Genomic DNA, 20,129 nt, shown 5'->3' with positions numbered 1-20,129 from the left:
AGGATCTTTTTATTTAACAAGATTTCAAGCTCTTTTTACAGATATGCTTACGAGAATGAGGAAGGTCTAAAAGAAGCCCTATAATCTAGCTTGAAGCCAAGTAGGAGGAGGAAGAAACAAAACAATCAGGGAAGTCTCTCCTTCCTCTTTCCCCTCCTCGACCGTTGCCATCATCGATCGCGTCATGGAGGTTGAGGGCGAAGTGGAAGCTTCGCCCCCCCTCCCCTCTTCATCTGTCATCATCGAAGTCAATTAGAGACAAAGGTGAAGAAGAAGCCGAGTCCTTGCTGTATTTAACAGAGGCACTGCTAGTCACCGCCTCTTCTTTCTTGTCCACGACCACCTCTTCTTCCCATATCTCTTCTTCCAAGAGATCCCAATCCACTTCTTCTTGATCTAGGGACGATTCCTTGGGAGTAGGGGCTTGATGTCTTTAATGAGGATTCTACCGATCACCGCTTCCTCTTCTACCTCCTCATTGGAAGAAATGTTGAAAATCTCCACCACAGAGTTGGACTTAGTTAGGGATGGCGGCAGTAAGTGTGGAGGACTTGGTGAGAATGGAGACTGCATGGTTGCGTTTGGAGCTGGTGCAGCAAGGGTCTGCGGTTCAGGGGCTTATAAAGGCCTCTAGGTTAGGGGGAGACCGTGTCAGTTTGTCTCCAAGCACTGAATAGTGGGAGTGGTCATATAAAGGTTCGTGGTAATCCAAGCGCCAATTAGTCATCAGCATCACAGATTTTTGGTTGGCTTGCACGGACAAAGAGGCGGTCACTCGTTGCATTCGAATACCCAATATGTTTTTGAGGCATGTGGGACTGTTGGTAATACGAAACATTAATCCACTGTACTCGTGCAGTTCCTAGGCTCTATCAAGATGCTTTTGACAGAGAGAATCTCTTCACCACCACACCAAACTTCTGTTGCAACGATTCAAATTTTAAACCCGGTCAGCGACTAGTATTTTCTACCCCACCTTTTTGGAAGATTGGGATGATATTTTTTTGAGCAAATCAGAAATCCTACTTGGAGGAAATACCTTCTCGAGAGCTCGCTCGAGCACCCTAAGGCGTTCGAAATCCCAAATAGATGAGTCGAAGATCCCAAGAACCTAGTTGGATGTGCCACCCTAATCGGGAACCCGAGTTCTACTCGATGATACGGTTAGTTAAAATACTTATCTTTTCTGACCAAGCCTTTACTCGTCGAAGCCTCCTTTCACGTACTAGTGGGGAGCTTGATGATAAGTAGTATAGAACTACTATATCTGGATACCTTAGGGTTCTCCGTCATACTCGGGGCATATCTCTATCTCTAGGAATGGAATCTCTGGATACATGTAAATTGCCCATATATACCTAGAGTATCTCGTAAGTAGAGAAGTTTATATCCAAGACTAGGAATGAAGGACTCTAGAGGCCGTACGATGACCCTCATATATATACGGAGCCAGAGGATCCTGCGGAGGATAGATCCATTCAAGCCATTAGAAGCCAACACAACTCTATCGATGCCATTCAACCCTGCGAAAGCTTTGCATCCTCAAGCCCTTCTGAGTTTAGATATGTATTGGCAACTCACCTCGACCATATACAAGGGAGTCATCCGACTAGATTTAGATCTATTTAGACTAGTCACATACCCCCTTGTAACAGTCTCAGCGCATAATACAAGATCAACATGATGTATGCTATTATCCTAAGGGAGGTCTGAACATATATAAAAATCATCTGTGTGTTCTGCGATTCGTCTTCTTGAAGCATCCCCTCCTTCATACAAATTCGTAAGATCGGTGGTTCATCAATTGTTGACAATTACCTATCTGATCTCTTGGAAAATAAAGTAACTTTTGCGCAAAAGATGAGATGTTGTAATTAGTTGTTTGATTTCCCGCAAAAGAAAAATGACCGTTGAGCAATTCAATGTAGCAGCAGGTGGGAAATGACAAATTGCCAAGAGTGCCAAATGGGATGGGAGACGAAGTGGTTTGTAAAATGTATATTTCTCGGGGGGAGGGGGGGGGGGGTGAAGTGGAATTGCACATTAGATTAGAAGAAGATGGTCACCTCACCTAGCTGTCTGATGGCAAGGTCAAACATTGACAATTACGTGGAAACAAAGATTTTCCATTATTACACATCAATCACTCTAGCTCAGAAGTATAATTTTGAGATTTAGTTTAGGCTAACACCTCTACTACGCAACATAACCTCCTCTCTCCTAGCCATGGTTGTCTAATAACCATAAACCAATGGTCTCGCTCGCCGCTGTAGCATCAACTGCACCTCCAATCCAGAGATCAGTGATGCCACCACACACCATGATTATGTGGGCTATGATCATTGTGAACCTTAACCTTATTGTTCACCGCTTAATTTAGACTAAAATGCATGTAAATTTCTACAATGAGTTGGAGTAGAGTTGAGCCTCAATGACAATTTCCAATACGCCGACCACAAAGAACCGATGGAGAGAAGGTGGAGCTTACCAGATTGTGCAACTTAGCCGTCCCGTGCACATCACCCTTTTTTTTCACATCACCCTTTTTTTCCCTAATCTTTTTAGATAGGTTCTACATCACAAGTGATTTCACAACGAGCATGGCTGAATCGATCACTGGCTCACATGTGAACAATCCTATACATATCTGTCATATAGAAAAATTGAACAGATGGAAGAAGGCATTCATGTTCACTTGCATATGGATGTTTTTAGGAAACAGCAGGGAAGATTCCTACTTGCATATACATTGACTCGGTTTTAATTATAATGGTCACCAATGGCGTTTACTGACGGAGAAATTTTTTTATAGCAAGAATCTCTTCTATACACGGTAGACAACTGGAGATCGAAAATCATAATAACACCATGTCTATCATAAAATAATCGACAACTTGCGTGGAACCCCTTGTGTTTGCTATTTTCAGATATCATCAGTTCCTACCAACCGGTGTGACACAGTATACTTTTCTCAGTAGAAACTGAACTGCCTTGATCACGATTTTGTTTATTACGTTATGATTTTACAAAAGATAACCATGGTACCGGCATGAAGAGTGTCAGTTTGATTCAAATTCAGTTCGGTTTCCATGTCTAAAGTAGAGATTTTCTGTTTATGAGTGACCTGATTTCTGGCAAAAGAAAAGTAATTTTTGAGCAATCAGGTGAGACGTTATCCATGCCCCATGTCTACAAATATATCTATTGCTCATTAGCTTCATATCTATACAGAGGTCACCTGTGGTTGAGGTGATTCATGGAAGACGATCCTCGAGGGGAACTGAAGCCACAATGGCTATAGGATTAGGACCCGGCTTACATGGGACATCATCAGTAACCAGGAAAAGAAAATTAAGTTGGAGGCTTCAAAAGAAGAGATGTTCCCACCAAAAACATATGCTTCCTAACGGGCTGTCGAACATCTAACATATGTTTTAGTACCAGCTAGCCTCTCTAGCCTTTTCTGCCCTCTCATCATATCCCTCAAGCCCAAAAGCACATACAGTTGCTCTTCACTAGCAACTTCTAACCTTCCTTCCTCGTCATGTGTTTCTTCAATCTATAGTGCATCCCAATCAACCAATTGAACAGGTGCTTGCACACAATATGTAACAGCCCCCGCAGTCGTTGGTTCTATCACTGCTTAACAAAGCCTAATAAAAAATAGAAGAATAAAAAAATGAGCTCTTCTTCTGTCCAGTTTTAGCAACAAATGAAAATAACAGATGAAAACAACATTATAAAATACATACTCCACAGCGGCATCAGTCGGGTCGTTCTCCATGCCACCGGCCTCCTCTTCACAGTCCATGCCGTCGGCCTCCTCCTAGGTTCAAAAGCAAAATAAAAATTTGAAGCCAAATCGAAAACACAAGTTGAAATTAGAAACAGAAGTAAAAAATTGAAGCCAAAATCTCACCTTCGCAAGCTTGGACCTGCGGAACCGAGCCAAGCGCCGGCCGCTGCGCCGCCTGCGTCGTTGTCTTCTCGAAATCGTACACACTACGGTTGGTCCCCAGATCGAAGGCTACCACCTAAACGGCTGAACAAGCTGCCGATTTCGCAGCTAGGGTCTAGGGGAGGGGAGGGGGCGACTTGCACACCAGGGGACGTGGTCTTGGGGCGGACAAGGGAGAGGGGAGGGGGCACGATCTTGTCAACCTATTCTTGCCGTGGCTAGGAGGGCGCGCTGCCTTGGAGCTCGCCGTCCGGTAACCAGGCTAGGGAACGGTGGGTCTAGGGAGAGACAAACGGGAGAAAGAACAGCGATGAACTGAGGGCTGGCTCGGTTCAATGGAAAACGAATTGAGGGGTAGTTTGGTCTTTGCACGTGGCTAGAAAGGGGAAAAGAAATTAAAATAAAAGAAAAATTGCGGTTATTGCAAAATAGAGAGGAGACAACCTTCGTAATTGCAATCTGGCGTGTTCGCTATTGGCAACGGCATTCTGGCGAAGCCCGATCTTAGCGATGGCGAAATTGCAAATTTCTTGAGGGCTACAATGCAAAGGTTCGCCACATTCACCCATCACACAAGGCATTCAATTAGTCAAATATTAATCTAAGGTAATTTACACTCTTGGCCTACATTTATCTGCAGCTGCCTCAAACATTGTAAACCAAATTAGTATCTAAATTCTTCAAGTTATATAAATTCTCCATAATTGGGTTTTAGCTCGATAAATTGAAAAAAAAGCACTCAATAAGTTCCATCTAAGCAACAGTTAGCACTGTGTTCTTAACTAAAACTAAAATATCCAAATCTTCTACCAAATTGACAAAATATACTATTTTTCGAAAGTTGAAAATTTTCTGTCTTTGAAACTCGCCTAACAAAGTTACAAGGCCTGCAGGTTAATATCATCATTTTAGCAGGGGCAGGTTGAAAGTTAAGAACGCACATCTCAAGTCTAGTTCAAACTGTGGAATAAGTCAATGATAGTGGACATATGCGCGAAATTATAATTTTCAAGGTGGTTTATGAGTGCCTGTCCATGTTAATTTATAAAGCCTGTCCATGTTACACGCACGTTAGCATGAAATGGTCGTTGGCGTAAAAGAAGAAGCATCTGACGTATAATACCAGTTACAAGTCATGGCGATCATTAAGCAGTACTAGTTCAATCTGACGGCCCTAATTTTGTCCATTTGTTTTACTTATCTTTCAAACACGTTTTACTGGGAGACTTATTGGATTTGAATCATGGAATTTAGTTAGAATTTGATAAAAGTTCCTGAATCTCCATATCTCCAAACTCAACCTGCGTCAGGCATTGCGAGCAAATAAAACAAAAATATCAAAGACCAAAATGTCACACCCAACCCTACGTTTGGGAGAAAAAAAAAAGATATCGAAAACCAAACTGTGATTTGAAAAGAAGGCATTCATAGCAAAAACCAATCAGATCCAATTAAGAATAATCATGGAGATAACGATATCTGGGACTTTGGGAGGACGGGCTGACAAATTATAATTGTAGTGACAACTGGAGGAATATAGCCTGTTAGGTTAAAGTCAACTCTTGCAGTCTTCTACTAAATGGTGTTCTACCTTTTCTTTCCTTTAGGCATTCTTTGGAGCTGCTTATAATTAACAAGATAATCAAAAGAATGACCGATAGTAACACAATATTTTGAACCTAATAGTAACACAATATTGGCATGGATTGGCTGTTTTAGTACTTACATTGATATTTGAAAATCTTGGTTTTGGAATCTCTAAAGGAATATAGCAAGATTACATATATGAGATGAAATAGCAAAGAAGCTATTTTTATCTATATCTATACTTCTATATATATATATATATATATATTCTTATATAATTTATCAGTTGTGGCAGATCTGAACGATCTCCACCGTCCACCCGAATTGATAAAATAGTTCATCATCATACAAGTTGAATCCCGTTTTCCTTCCAAACATACTATCAATCACCTATTAAACGTCTCCTTCCATATGGTAATTTATCTCCCTTCACATCAATCAACACACTGTTGAATGCATCTATTGGTCATTGATCGCTTAGCAGCTCTTTACTTATGTTGCAAAATTATTTGAAACCGTCATGAACAATGTGTACATCTATATTAGCTTCTTATCCCCTTTATTATATGCATACTCTGGGACTAACGCTTTCAACTATACAGGGTTAACATATCCCTTCTTCAATTGCAAACCGTATGACACAGTAAAGCCCCTGCTGTAGGTCAACTGTACTTTTTTTTTCCTGCTGAACAACTATAGTTGTGGTACTTGGCCAGTGCGTCGGCTTTGGGAGCATTGTTGCCATGACGTGTTTTAGAGGTCCTTGAAGGTCATTTAAACAGGAAAGAGAAGAAATCAAACAGAAGATCAACAGTTATTACTTTAGAAAATGACAAAATATGATTTCAAGTAGGATTTTTCTTTTCATATAGCTATCAGGAGCCTGATTTTATTTTTCCAAGTGGTTTTGAGTTGATTCTTATTATGATTTGCTCGTCATAAAAAACTGCAAATATGCGTCGTTGTGCGTGTCCAAGAAAAAACATGGGTGTGTCCAACAAAAAACAGTGAGAACAATAGAATGTGAATTTTTTTTTACATAACATGGATCCATGTATCTCCCTACAACATGAATTTGTATGCTTGGTGCATGGTGTGTCCGAGACATAAGTGTTTTGTGTAGAACATATAACCGTTTCGTATAAATTATGAGTTTTGTTGTAACGCACGTGCATTATACTAATTTAAGTAGATCAAAATAGGGTATCAAAGGATAATACCAAATTAGTAGCACAATATTTTTGAACCGAGTAGTAATGCAATGTTTTATGCAAAACCAAATTAGGGTACCGAAGGATAATACATATTTGCTCATCATTTACTCATAGCCATACAAAATAATTAGAAAAATTAATATTTGTTACTATACCAAAACTAAGTAAAGGTTTGGTATTTAAATATCATTTCACGTTCACACCATGAAAAATCTACCAAATCGACTAAAATATTTTAGAGATGATCTACTTATGAAGGAGGTACTTTGTAAATGTTTAGTCGTTGGAGTTTCGATCTTACATTCACACGAAACCATAAAATTTTCACGAAATGAACTGAAATTGTATCAAGAAAATTGCAGGTAATGTTTTGTAAATGTTTAGTCGTTGGAGTTTTGTAAATGTTTACTCATAAATTTTTCACGAAATGGATTGGCCTCCAGAGGGCTGCTGTGGGCTGCCATTCGTACGAAAGGCCCATGGATTCTCCATCCGGCTTGGGCCTTATTAACGAGCACAAATTCCGCCCAAAACCCAAAACCTTCGCTGTCCCGGAGAGAAGCGGCGGCGCCGGCGACCATGGCGGCTGAGGCGGAGGCCGTGGAGCTGGGAGCGGGAGGTGAGACGGTGGTGGTTCACCTGCCGCCTCCCTCGGAGGAGGATCCCCTTTACCAAGACAAGAAGGTATAAGTCAAGTCGAGAGCTGTTTCTTTTCTTGTTTATGTAGGGTTTGGTTAGCTCAGTATTGGGTTCAGGACGAGAAAAAAAGAGCTTTCGTTCGTGGGATTTGGGCTTGAATTTTTTATGATATTTAGTTAATTTTTGGTTAGTGAAGAAAGGAAGTTTCACAGAGGAAAAAAAAAATAGTGGGTAATTGTATAAAGTCCTTTGGCAGGGGTAGATAAGTGTCAAGCGCTGGATTTTGTTAACTTAACCAGCCCAAGAGATTTGGTAGATACCAAAGCTAATGTAAATCGTTGCTGTTTTAAGAAACTATGTTTGAGCATATTTGAGACATATTTTTATCAACTTTTTAGGAATGGGAGCTTCCCTCTTGCTTCTTACGTTGCAAAATTCACATTTCTGGTACGGTTAGGCATTAGGATTAGACTGCTTTTGTTGGTCCTGAACAGCACATGAGGCATGAAAAAGCAGTTTTTATCTGTTTGTTTATGATCATATTGCTGAAATGTTGATTGAATATGGTGCTAGGATGTCTATGAGTGACCTAGTGAAAGAATGTAGCAATATTAGTTTCCTAACAACGTCTTCGCGTGATGTTGGGGTAATAAAAGGATTCGATTAGTATAGTTTATCATACAATTTTCTTTTAGCTTATATTACAGTTCAAAAGTTTCATTCCAAATGTCAAGGATAAACCATAAGATCTGTTTGTTTTCTTTATAGACATTAATTTTTGAGAGTCTCATGTGTTTGAGAATCTTCTACGGACAACGGGAAAGTTTTCAGTAAGTTTGTTGCATTTCTTCTTAAATGCAGAGAATATTGAAAACCAGGAACCTATCCTGCGTATTTCAAGTTCCGGTATCATGTTCTGCCGCTGATGCCCTCAAATTACTGGATCGGATGAATCAAGCTGCTAGGGTAGTCCATATGGATGAGGTATTCCATGTTGTGTCACTCATTATTGATTTGCTGATATAACGGAAAAAGCTCTGGAGTTTATGCAGATCTGGAGTCCATATGAAGTTATATACAGAAGATGATTTGTGTAAATTTCTGCAGCTAGAGCTTTATTTTGCTGGAGATGATGATATCGGTCCATTCTCTGCAAGGAATGAGCTTGAATCTCAAAATCTTCTGTTCAAAATCATGAACAAATTGCTTCTAACTTCCAATGCTGTAGCCAAGGAAGTATTGCAGATACTACAGGATGAGATAGTTGTTACGCTCAGATCTGTTGGAAAGACAGATGATGCGCAGATGGTTGTTCAAACACAGAACCATGACGCCGAAGATTTTCTTCTGAAATGGGGGAAGCATCATGGTGTTAAATCTAAATTGCAGATAGCTTGTAAGTCGCCCTACAACTTGCAGATAATGTGTCACTCTCCATACAAGTTGCAGATAGATCATGAGTGCTTTGTGCAGTGTTACCCCCTGAAATTTGAGAACCTTACTATTTTCTTTGTTAGAGGCTTAGAGCATGGAGAGTTGTAAAGAGAATCTTGACGGTACAACCTTTGGTGTTTAGTAATGTTTATCTTTCTGTTCTTGATGTGTTTGCAAATCAACAATGTCAATTCTATCTTTTATGTTCATCTTATTTTAGTAGAATGTGTTTACAACGTTTACGTTAATGTGTGAACCACCAGATAGTTGAGGTAGTGGAATTGATGGCAGATCAATAGATGTCACTGAAGCTAGAGAGAAGTTTGTTTGCTGTATACTAGGACTCTCAGTTATTCTTGTAATTTGTTTGTCCATCCTATTTCCACTTGAATTAACCATCGAATGCTATGTTCATGGATATTTTGTGCCATCATCATACATATTCTTTATCTGATTCCAAATGTTTTAGTTTTTCAAGGAGCTGGAAGAGGAATGCTAGCTTCTGAAAGTATAGGTGTGGGGGATGTTGCTCTTGAAATTCCAGAGTCCCTTATCATATCTGAGGAACTTCTTTGTCAGTCTGAAGTGGTATGTTCTCCCTTGGTAATCCAATTCCCATGTTTCATAAACACCCACAATTCCTTTTCGGTGACACAAAATAGTTCTAGCTAGCTTGAACTCTTGAAGAGCTTCAAAATTGTATATTTGTTCAGTACTCCCAAAACTTCACATTTTTTGACAGACTGTTCTAACATTTGGGTTCCTGGTTCTACTTTTATTAATTATCTTTTTATGTTGTTGCAGTTTCTGGCATTAAAAGATTTCAATAATATCACATCTGAGACTATGTTATTATTGTGGAGCATGAGAGAGCGGCATAATCTATCTTCGAAGTTTAAGGCGTACTTTGAGACACTCCCAGCAAATTTTAATACAGGTACACGTAGTTCATTGTCTTCTGTAAAGCAAAGTAGTCTACTTCAGACTCATTTCACCGAATGCATTTCCAGGCTTGAGTTTTGGAATTGATGCACTTGCCACATTAGAAGGAACCCTTCTTTTTGATGAGATAATGCAAGCTAAGCAGGTAATACCATTGGGATATTTTTCTTTAAAATCTTTAAATCACTACACAACTGGTACAAAGCAATAATTGGTTCTTTATTTCAGCACTTGCGCCAGCAGTATGATGAGTTATTTCCCTTGCTGTGCACCAATTTTCCTGAGATATTAAAAAACGACGTATGCACATGGGACAATTTTCTGTGGGCATGTGAGCTATGGTATTCTAACAGTATGATGGTTGTTCTAAGTAGCGGGAAATTATCAACTTGCTTGGTTCCTGTTGCTGGACTTCTGAATCACTCGGTTTGTAATTCTGTACATCAATCAGTTTTGAAGTTTTCTTTCATTGGTCTACAGATTTGTTTCTCATTGGTCTCTTTTTCATGTTTTCTCAAGGTGTCCCCTCATATTCTTAACTATGGTCGAGTAGATGAAGCTACAAAATCTTTGAAGTTTCCTTTATCAAGGCCATGTGATGCAGGGGAGCAATGTTTTCTCAGTTATGGGAAACATCCAGGATCACATCTTATTACCTTCTATGGGTTTCTACCAAGAGGAGACAACCCTTATGATGTTATACCTTTAGGTAATTTTTAATGGAAGCATTGTTCTGAGCGGTATGTGTCTCTGTAAGTAGAGGTTACTGTTGTCTTATCTTTCCAGTGAAATGGTAGTTGGCCTAGATCTCGAGACCAATTTATCGGCTACAATGGTTTAGTCTGGTGATCTTGTTTTCTATCTAACCACCAAGTGCTGAGGGACTAAGCACAGTTTCCATGAGAGGCAACCTCAGGCATTTGGCCTCCAATACATTTTTCACAGCTTTTCCTTCTTTATGAATATAGTTATATGTACCCAAGATCATAGTAGCGATGTTTGATTGTCTGCAGATCTTGATATATCTGCTGCTGATGAGGATGGCACAGCCCAGTCTGTGAGTACAAGCCAATTAACTCATATGGTTCGTGGGACATGGCTGTCCAGATCTGGAGGATTTCCCACGTATGGCCTGCCTCAGCGCTTGCTATCCCATCTCCGTGCTGTTCTAGGTTGTGATTTTGATGAATCAACTCCAGAGGCTGATGTAAGGATTCTGTTATTATGTTTTCATGAATGAAATGTGAAGCATGTCATCCGGTGATCTACGTCTAACCCCCATCTTTTTTTTGTACTTTCAGATCAAGGAAAATGACAGGGTGGTGCTGGGAACACTCCTGTCCATATTTGACCCCATGCTTGAAGAATTACGGGAGCCAGATGATCTCGACAGGTGCTACGTCATGCTTGAGCGCGTCTTGTGTTAGTGCCATTCACCATCATCACTTACTCGCTATAGTTCATCTGATTTCCTGCAGGGAGAACACCAGTTGGGATGTGAAGCTAGTATTGGACTACAAAGATCTGCAGAGAAGGATAATACAGTCCATTGTCACTTCCTGTACCTCAGCATTGGAAAATTTTAACTCCTAGTTGGAAGTGCTTCATTAATTGGATGTGCAAGAACACACTGGGGGAGTATGTTGGAATGCCTCAGCTGACATGTGGATGGGGAAACTGTTGCACATGGGTTAGCTGCAACAACTGTTATTTGCTGTACCCAGGACAGGGATCCAAAGGCTGGCATGACATCTGAACCCCCCTCCTAACTGAAGATGCTCAGTCACCAGATGTTTGATCCGACAATTACGCGAAATCCAGTCGTCAGCTTGTGCGTGCCTCTGTGGCTTGAGATTTAAGTAAGTTGCTCCTGATTGTTAATGCGAACTTGCTTTTGGTGAACTTTATCTGATTTATTGGGATGGAGTGATGGCGCCGAACAATACGGTTGACTTTGCAACTTAATTATCAGAGCGGCATATTATTGGCCAGGGACCTGAATATAGATTTTCTGGTATATTAGTTTCTTCCATGTGGTCCATATGCTGAAATCTCTAAGCAGAGAGAACCACATGTACTGATACTCATCTGATGTTCCTGGGAGAAAAATAAACAAGTTACATATTGCACTTGCTGTTCTTTTTTAGAAAATACAAGGACTAGGCATTTCTTCCGAACATTTGTCAGGATGCGAAGTTATTGTTCTTGGTGATGATATGTATGGCAAATTATTATTTTTTGCTTTTGTACAAATCTATTGAGACATGATTCGGATGGGCACTATCGGTGATCCTGGTTGTGTTTTGCTTATCATACCCCATTTGGATGTATAGAAACTTTGGGTGAACAAAGTACATTGCATTGTGCCCACAATTGGTAGTCTAAGCGGAGGTGAGATATTGTCCTCCGATAGTGGTGGTTGCTGTCTGTCATTCAGCACTACCAAAAAAAGAAAAAAAAAGAATTCACTAGCTAGATGTTATTTTGGCAGCCAAAACACCAAAATTTCTTACTGAACTACAAGTAATTCAAATCAATAAAACATTAAATATCTGTTGCAGAAAATACTGATCCTGCAGGTGTATTTGGAGAAACAAAAGGATATTTTTTTTTAAAAAAATGGCCACGTGATTTTGGTGGCTTCTGGCAAGTAGGGCTCGCAGGATCTGTCGCTGCATTTGATTTTGATGTAAAATAAACTGGCACACCTAACCAGGACCGGTCACCGTGTGTGTAGTTTTGCTGGTGCCTCCAAAGCATAACCTAATTTAAAAATGATTGGCCCTCACAATTAATCATATATATGTGACAATGGTTCAAGATTATCTCTTGGCTTTTTCTAATGATGATCAAACGGTGCCGGATCACCATCTTTAAACGGTACATGATTATATTGATGAAAACAGATCCATGCAGTATTATCTTATACATAGCTATGAACCCTGTGCCAATAATCAGGTTTTATTCTACCAATGAAGCACTAGTACACAAAAGCAGCAGCATGTTACAGTATTTTACTGTGTGTTGGGTGGCTGGTGCGTCAGCGTCCAACGAGCCAACTGGCTGGCCGCACGGGTTAGTGTCCCCACAGTCGCCATCAAAGCGAGCCTCTCTTTTGTTGGGTACCGTTTTTGCCCCTCTAGCGCTGGCGCCGCTACCTGCCGCCAACAGCCGACACTTTATTTTTTTTAACTAGTTAAGGATGCGTCAGGTTATAAAAAATATAAATATTAGATATGATAATATTAAATATAAATTTAATATATGAATATATAGATATATTATGGAAATACTGTCGAATAAATACACTGTCGATAAATATACCAGGTACGGTGCTGTAGCTTTGATTTCAGATGTGATATGAAAAAGTAGGAAATTATTTGCTAATTTCTTTCTTAACTTTGGCAAGCGCCTTTAACTTTGGTTTGGTGACTAACCAAATACTAGTTTTTAGATCAAATTTTGGTCATAGCTAATATTCAGTCAAATACTTGAGGTACACAACCACACAACCCCTAAGTCCATAAATTATGCACAAATACGTTTTGTCTTATTCTGGCCGAGCAAATAAGCAAACTACATTAAATAATTTGCTTGGAGTGAATAAAAATGGGAGGCATCTTATATGGACTGTATTGCGAGCATGTACTGACAAGTATTTATGCACAGATAAAATATTCATAAAATAAGGAAGTAGAAAGCTTTCAGATAAAAATAAAAAGTATTAAATTTTGCTCCAAAGATGGTTCAGGCTGGTTGGGAAGAAAGGAAAAAAAAGGCCGAGATCTTGAAGGCTGAAGTCACCAGGAGGAAGAACCCAAACCAAAGAGCACCAACAGCGAGGGGGAAGCCAACCAGAACCAGAAGAGTTCACCTCTCCGTCCCCTCTTCGTCTCCTCCCCTCCTACTCCTACGTCTCCCCCTTCCTCCCGCTTCCGCTCCGCCACGCAACGAGCGCGGGAGCAATCGCCGCCTTTTCTTGGCGTGCACAGTTCTTTGTCGTCCTGCGGTATCTCGCTGGTTGGGCGTGCCAGATTCAGGCGGCCGTAGCTGTCGCCGTGGCTGTTCCTGGCGTGTGGAGCCGTCCGGTACGGTACCTGATTTGATCTGCGTCGGCGGGGGCGAGCGCGACCGGCATGGCGGCGCCGGGAGGGCTCGAGCAGTGGCAGAAGGACGGGTTCTTCCAGGCCGCCGAGGAGGTCCAGGAGTCGGCAGACCTGTGAGTTCCTTCTTAATTTTGGGTTCGATTCGATGCGTTATGGGCTGTAAAGATTCGACTTTTGTGCAATTATACCGTAAGGCAATTTCTTTTGCCAAGATTTGGGATTATTCTCTACTTTGTGAAAATTGGATTGCGTGTTGTGCTTATTTGGTTGATTATGGATGTTTACTAAGATGGGCAATTTTGATGCGATTGTTGGTGATTTTTTCTGTGTTTATTGGGCGTTAGGGGTTGTTGGTTGGGGTTAAGATGAAATTATTTTGCTTGTTCATTCATAAATTTTGTTGGATGGTTCTCTGTTCTGATATTATGTATGTTAAGATGATATTATTTTGCTTTCTCATGCCTTCTTAGGTTAGTTTATGTGGCTCTTTTGTACTGTATGGTTCGCGCAAGTTTGCCCCTTGCTAATAAATAAAGTTATAAATTTGATTGAGTTCACTATTCCTATTTGTTAATTTTGCCATGTAGCTCTACTCGGATTTTGACAGTAATTACTAATTATGAACTCTTACTGATATATCTGCACTCGCAAATATATTTGTCTTGGAACCTATATTTCAAATTTTCAATGCAGAGTTCTTGATTTTGGTGAACTATTTTTTCAGGATGGAATCTGTGTATAGAACTTGGATGCATGAGCGTAATAGTGGTACTAGTACAGAGGAGGTAAACGATTTGCAAAGAGAGCTTCAGACAGCTTTAGGGACAGCAAAATGGCAGGCATGTTTTTACCTGCATTTTTGTAGTGGACTTCTACATTTGTGCGGTAGAATAGTTTATGTTGTGTTGCTAACATTGCCGGTGGTTGTCTTGCAGTTGGAGCAGTTTGAGAGAGCTGTAAGTTCGAGCAATGATAAGTATTCACTGGAAGAGGGTACAGTTGCCAGGCGTCGTCAGTTTGTTGTCGCAATAGAGGATAAGATTTCTTGTGTAGAGAAAGCAATAAAAGGTTCTTTAATTGATAGTGGCAGGCAAGGGCTCAACTGGGTAAGGTTAGATGAGGAGGAGCGAGATGATCTAGTTGCTTTCCTTTCAGCACCAGCACAGTTTTATTCAGAAATGAACACAGACAGTAGTTACCATATTCCATCTAGACAAAAGAACGTGCCAAGGGATGTAGCTTCGATCATTAAGGGCATGCACGAAGTATCACCCAGAGAAATTTCTAGTGTTAAGAGTGACGTTTGTGGTCTAGCTGACCAGTTACATGGCCAGAGAACAAATTTGAGTTCTCGTGATGATCATTGGAAGATTGAAATTGGTAATGAAATGAATGATGGTAGAAAATTGTCCCCAAATGGGGTTGAGGCCTCAAGTCAGACAGCTAGTTTATCGGGCATCCAGAGAAGCACAGAACCTTTAACAAGAGTGAGATGGTTCTGGAATAGCTTGTGGAAACCCAAGAGTGATGAACATCGTCCATTAAGATATGATATGTCAAATCACCTCGACTTCAGGGTTCTATCTTTATTAGCACAGGTATAGCTACTTCCTCTGCTGCACTGTACTATTGTAGACTGAAGAGTGAAGATGTTAGATCTTAATACTCTCTGCTTTGACTTATCAGATAAATGCTTCTCCAAATGATGGCTCAATTGTATACCTATTCTCTCTTGAATTGTATCCCTGATGTTTGTATGCCTCCTTTAAATGAGTAATAGAATAAAACTGTCTGTTCTGAAAAAGGTAATGGATTCAAACCTAGTAATTCATGTTATGAACAAGATATTGACATTATGATAGTTCTCAAGATACTAATGGGGGGGGGGGGGATTATGTCCTTACTATTTGATTTATTTTGAACCATTAGACACGGATATATAACCCTATCGTGTTTTGGGAAATGCTGTATCTCTGTAGTGGTATGATGTATTAGTGCTTCCTAGATCTTCATTGTTATTGGTTTTCATTTTTACAAGGCCACTCATGGACATTTACTTATGCTCATGCAGAGTAAACATGTTTGCTTTCTTTTACTGCATGATCCACCTTACAAAATGTTCCGCTTTTGACAGTTCCAATGCAAATTTAATCACTTTTATGCTTATTTTTCTTTGTATGAACTTGTTCAAGAAACTGATGTCATCATTGTAGTTAGTTTCTAACAATCTGTTGTTCATTATGTTCTTACAGCGATTTAATGTGCTAACCGAAAGAAGCAGGAGTTATTTTAGCAGTTGGAAGGAAAATTCTAGAATTTCTGGAAGGAGTGGTGGGCTTCATATACAATGCCAACAACACAGCATTCAGTTCGGTCGTTCCATTCGGATCACCCTCTTACTGGTGTTAAGTATCTTTCTGATCGGTTAGTTTCAAACTGTCTTCTTTTCTATTCTGAGAAAGTGAGAATATTGTTCCATACAGGATAGGAAGGAAAACAGATATCTGTCATTTTTTTAGAGTGTCTAATTTGTCCAATCATGTATAGAAGTATCCATATCAGGCAATTTTCACCTATGTCTTGTATTTGTTTATGACCATAAATAGCTTTGATCATTACTGCTTATGCATCCATATTTTTCAGGTGGCTTCATTTTGTTACTTTCCCCTTATAAGGCATCAACAGCTAACTTGGGCACAAAAAGTGTTGTTCATGGGCTCATGGCATGCTGTTGCATATAGATTATGGCTTCATTTTGTTACTTTCCCCTTATAAAGCATCAACAGCTAACTTGGGCACAAAAAGTGTTGTTCATGGGCTCATGGCATGCTGTTGCATATAGATTATGGCTTTAAATTGTCATGTACAAATACCCCTGGCAGGGACATTGATATTTAAAGTACAAAGTATAAAAAATTGCATGAGTTATTACTGGTTCTAATGGATGTTATGCATCCTTCTATAATATTATATTGATGTACATTTAAATTTTACATCGAAATCTTGGCAAGAGCAACAGACATGGATGCAAACCAGTGTTCAGTTCTGTCAGTGCTAACTATCAAATTATGTGTTTTGCAGTACCATTTCTCGTCTCTGCATGACAAGGCATACATTGTTTTTTCGGTGAAGTAACATTGGGACGATTAATCTGCTGTTCAGAGAAGTGTTCATTATTGTACTACAAATCATTATTGGTGCTCTTCTCACGCTCAGGCAATCTGAACATGTACACTCGTGGCTGGTTGCACGTATTAGAGGAAAAAGAGGCACAATGGCATGGATTTTATAGGTGCGATTCATAAATTTAAATATCACAAATGCCTTGTCGCTGACACAGTGACATCCTGAGATGAATCAAGGTTACGGTTAATTTATGATCTGCTGTGATGGGTGATTTCTGCCAATTGGAGGCAGCTGTTCTCCTTTCTCACCTACCTCACGAAGGCAATTGTAAAAAGATGTAGAGCTGATGGATAAAAAAGATTAAAAAGATGTGTCAAATGATTTGTATGATTTGTGGAAGTACTGAGAGTTCCAATGAAACAAACTGTTTGAAGGATTTGATGATAATTCATACTGCTGCATTTGTCAAACCTTAGAGGAACGTATGATTATTTGTTTCCAGGTGCTTGTGAATCACAAATCATATCGGACGACTGTCTCCACCGTCGACTGTACAATAGCAAAAGTGGAAAAAATGCTAATACACGGCATTATTGGTTATTGGGTTTCTTTTGCTTCCACATTTTTCTTTATGTATTCGAGTTTCCTTCCTTTTTTTTTTGTTTTTTGGCATTATTTTTTTTTCCACGTAGCGCTGTCAAGGAGTGGCATCAATGTAATTAGGGCGTGACATTAGCACAACTGTGCGCAAACCAAGTGACTGACATTCATGTCCCACCACACATTGGACAAAGCTTACCCGGTAATTTCTCTGGTCACTCTACAAGAGGATTTGCCGATTTCTGTATATAAACGAAATCTGGCTATGGTACTCAATAGGAAAATTTCTTCAGATGCCATTGCAAAATTATTCAATCCCTTATTTGCCATCGCTTGTGTCTATGACATGTGGCGCGTCATAGACAGCGATTCTACTCAATAACTCAGCCTTTTTCTCTAGCATTGAAACTATCATATTGGTAGGCCCAAAAAAAGAAACTATCATATTGGTAAGTCCAAAAAGGGCGAGATACTAATCTATAAACCTTCCAGTATTAACAAAATGATATATATATATATATATATATATATATATATATATATATATATATATATATATATATATATATATATATATATATATATCCATGCACGCAGATGATAACCATTTTTCCGCGTAGCAAAAAGAATAAAACTAAAAAACAATGCGTACCTATGCAAGCAACTGGATCTAATTTCAGTGGATCATTCATGCAGATGTCGTGCGCTCGCGCCCTTCGCCTCGGCTCCGGCCACGACCTGCCCCAGTAAGGCGAGGGAGCTGTGAGGAACAATCTAAATAGTATTACAATTAATTACTAGAAGAATCATTAAATATAATCACAACCTTAACGATTAACTAGAATACCATTTTGGTAGTCCCGACACGTGTTTTGTGCCCAAGATCGGAACACATGTCTTTCCAACATATACATCACAACAAAGCTTAAGAGAGAGCTGGTGGCGCCTTGAACCTGATTGGTGGCGTACCGGACCTTGTCATGGTCGCCACACCACACCAGAGCAAGCTTGTTCTCAATGGTGCGAAGCCAATCATCGACGTCACTGGGATCTTCAACGCAGGTGAAAATAGGAGGTTGAGTGTGGAGAAACTCAAAGAAGCCTCCATGCGGGTCGGCTCCACCTCCAACAGGATGGGATGTGTTCTGAGCAATAACCTTAAGAAGGTCCAACATCTCCGCCATAGGTGATGGCAGGGGTGGCTCTCCATCACGGGTATTTGAACCCTCTGGATTGTGTTTACGGGCACTATGGCGAGTTCTCATCCTGTTTCCACGATAAGATGAAAATGGGAAAGGTCAACCTCTCACATAAAATAGTAGCATTAGCCGGATATCAATCGCTTGGACCCCTAATACAGCATTTTCAGATTATGTCAAGTGCGGAGAGTCTGCAAAAATCTCCAGAGTGTTCGCAAAAATGCGGAGTATCCAGATACTTTTGCAGAGAATCCACAGTTTGGGCAAAAATTCAGATTAGATTTCGATAAGGAAAAAGCATGTCCTATGTTTTGGTGCAAAATGAGCAATAAAACATGAAAGTGTACTCGATTCTGAACTACACGTATCTTTCTCGAGTGCATCTCTCTCCAAACCAGCATCACAATCACATACATCACCCTTCACGAAAATAAAATCATTCGCGCGAACGTGCTCGCGCATCTCACCGCACAAGCGACATAAGTGTCACTCATACAACGTGTTACACTTACGGGCATAATATATCAAATTCATACATATTAACATGAGGAGGTAGGAAAATAAACTTTAGTGGTTGCTTAGTGGGTTTGACACACTTACTAAATAACGCTTAGGACGTTATTTAGGCTACTTCCTTAAACCAAGCTCTGATGCCACGCTATGACGAACCGTCCAAATAGTATTCTAATTAATCATCAGGAGGATTGTTAAACATAATCACAACCTCAATGATTAACCAAAATACCATCCCGGTAGTCCCGACACGTGTTTTGTGCCCAAGATCGAAACACATGCCTTTCCAACATACATATCACAACAAAGCTTAAGATAGAGCAGGTAATTAACATTATATTACAAGTTCTTAAGCATTCAACTATTTCAACAATTTACAACAAAAGAGACAACTACGCAGCGGAAGATTAAACCTATACAACAAAAGAGGAAATGGAGTTTATGCCCTTGGATCCCATTCCCAAAAGCTCGACCTCCAAGAGTACGATGCACTACTCTTACCCACCACCGGCATCGGCAGGCATGAAGCAGCCAAACACCGCCTCTACCTCACCAGCAGAACCTGAAAGTGCAGGCATGAGTATGAAGGTACTCACAAGACTTAATCCATAAAGGTCACATATACATAGACCAACTCCAAGGATTATGCTTTTGATTGATAGCAAGAAAACGGCCACATGGTTAAGTAACTTCATAAGCGAAAGCGAACTTTTGACATAAACATGTGAGTATCTACTCTAGAGTGCCTAAACCAAAACTATCCTGCAGACAACATCTAGAACTTAAATGTAACTGGAACCAATATAAACAT

At 39.9% G+C, this 20,129-nt stretch overlaps 2 protein-coding genes and 1 long non-coding RNA gene across 3 annotated transcripts; 2 read left to right on the top strand and 1 right to left on the bottom strand.

The window, feature by feature from the left end:
• Positions 1–3,188: 3,188 nt before the first annotated feature.
• On the bottom strand, positions 3,189–4,289 carry LOC133899157 (uncharacterized). The gene is made up of 3 exons (XR_009906323.1): positions 3,920–4,289; positions 3,753–3,826; positions 3,189–3,653 (listed from the first exon to the last, which is right to left on the bottom strand). It is a non-coding gene; the product is annotated as an uncharacterized LOC133899157 (long non-coding RNA).
• A 2,993-nt stretch (positions 4,290–7,282) lies between these two features.
• LOC133899515 (uncharacterized) lies at positions 7,283–12,064 on the top strand. The gene is made up of 11 exons (XM_062340502.1): positions 7,283–7,443; positions 8,260–8,382; positions 8,506–8,794; positions 9,302–9,420; positions 9,637–9,769; positions 9,843–9,919; positions 10,003–10,200; positions 10,294–10,483; positions 10,788–10,981; positions 11,076–11,167; positions 11,253–12,064. Exons 1-11 carry the CDS (start codon positions 7,339–7,341, stop codon positions 11,365–11,367), a joined length of 1,635 nt encoding a protein of 544 aa, XP_062196486.1. The 5' UTR covers positions 7,283–7,338; the 3' UTR covers positions 11,368–12,064.
• Positions 12,065–13,532: 1,468 nt separating this feature from the next.
• Positions 13,533–17,476, top strand: LOC133898928 (uncharacterized). The gene is made up of 5 exons (XM_062339753.1): positions 13,533–13,993; positions 14,605–14,719; positions 14,816–15,478; positions 16,133–16,304; positions 16,962–17,476. Exons 1-5 carry the CDS (start codon positions 13,911–13,913, stop codon positions 16,982–16,984), a joined length of 1,056 nt encoding a protein of 351 aa, XP_062195737.1. The 5' UTR covers positions 13,533–13,910; the 3' UTR covers positions 16,985–17,476.
• Positions 17,477–20,129: the final 2,653 nt, after the last annotated feature.

The sequence above is a fragment of the Phragmites australis genome, chromosome 18 (genome assembly GCF_958298935.1).
Source record: "Phragmites australis chromosome 18, lpPhrAust1.1, whole genome shotgun sequence".
Classification (NCBI taxonomy): Eukaryota; Viridiplantae; Streptophyta; class Magnoliopsida; order Poales; family Poaceae; genus Phragmites; species Phragmites australis.
This window is presented reverse-complemented; position numbering and strand designations above follow the sequence as displayed.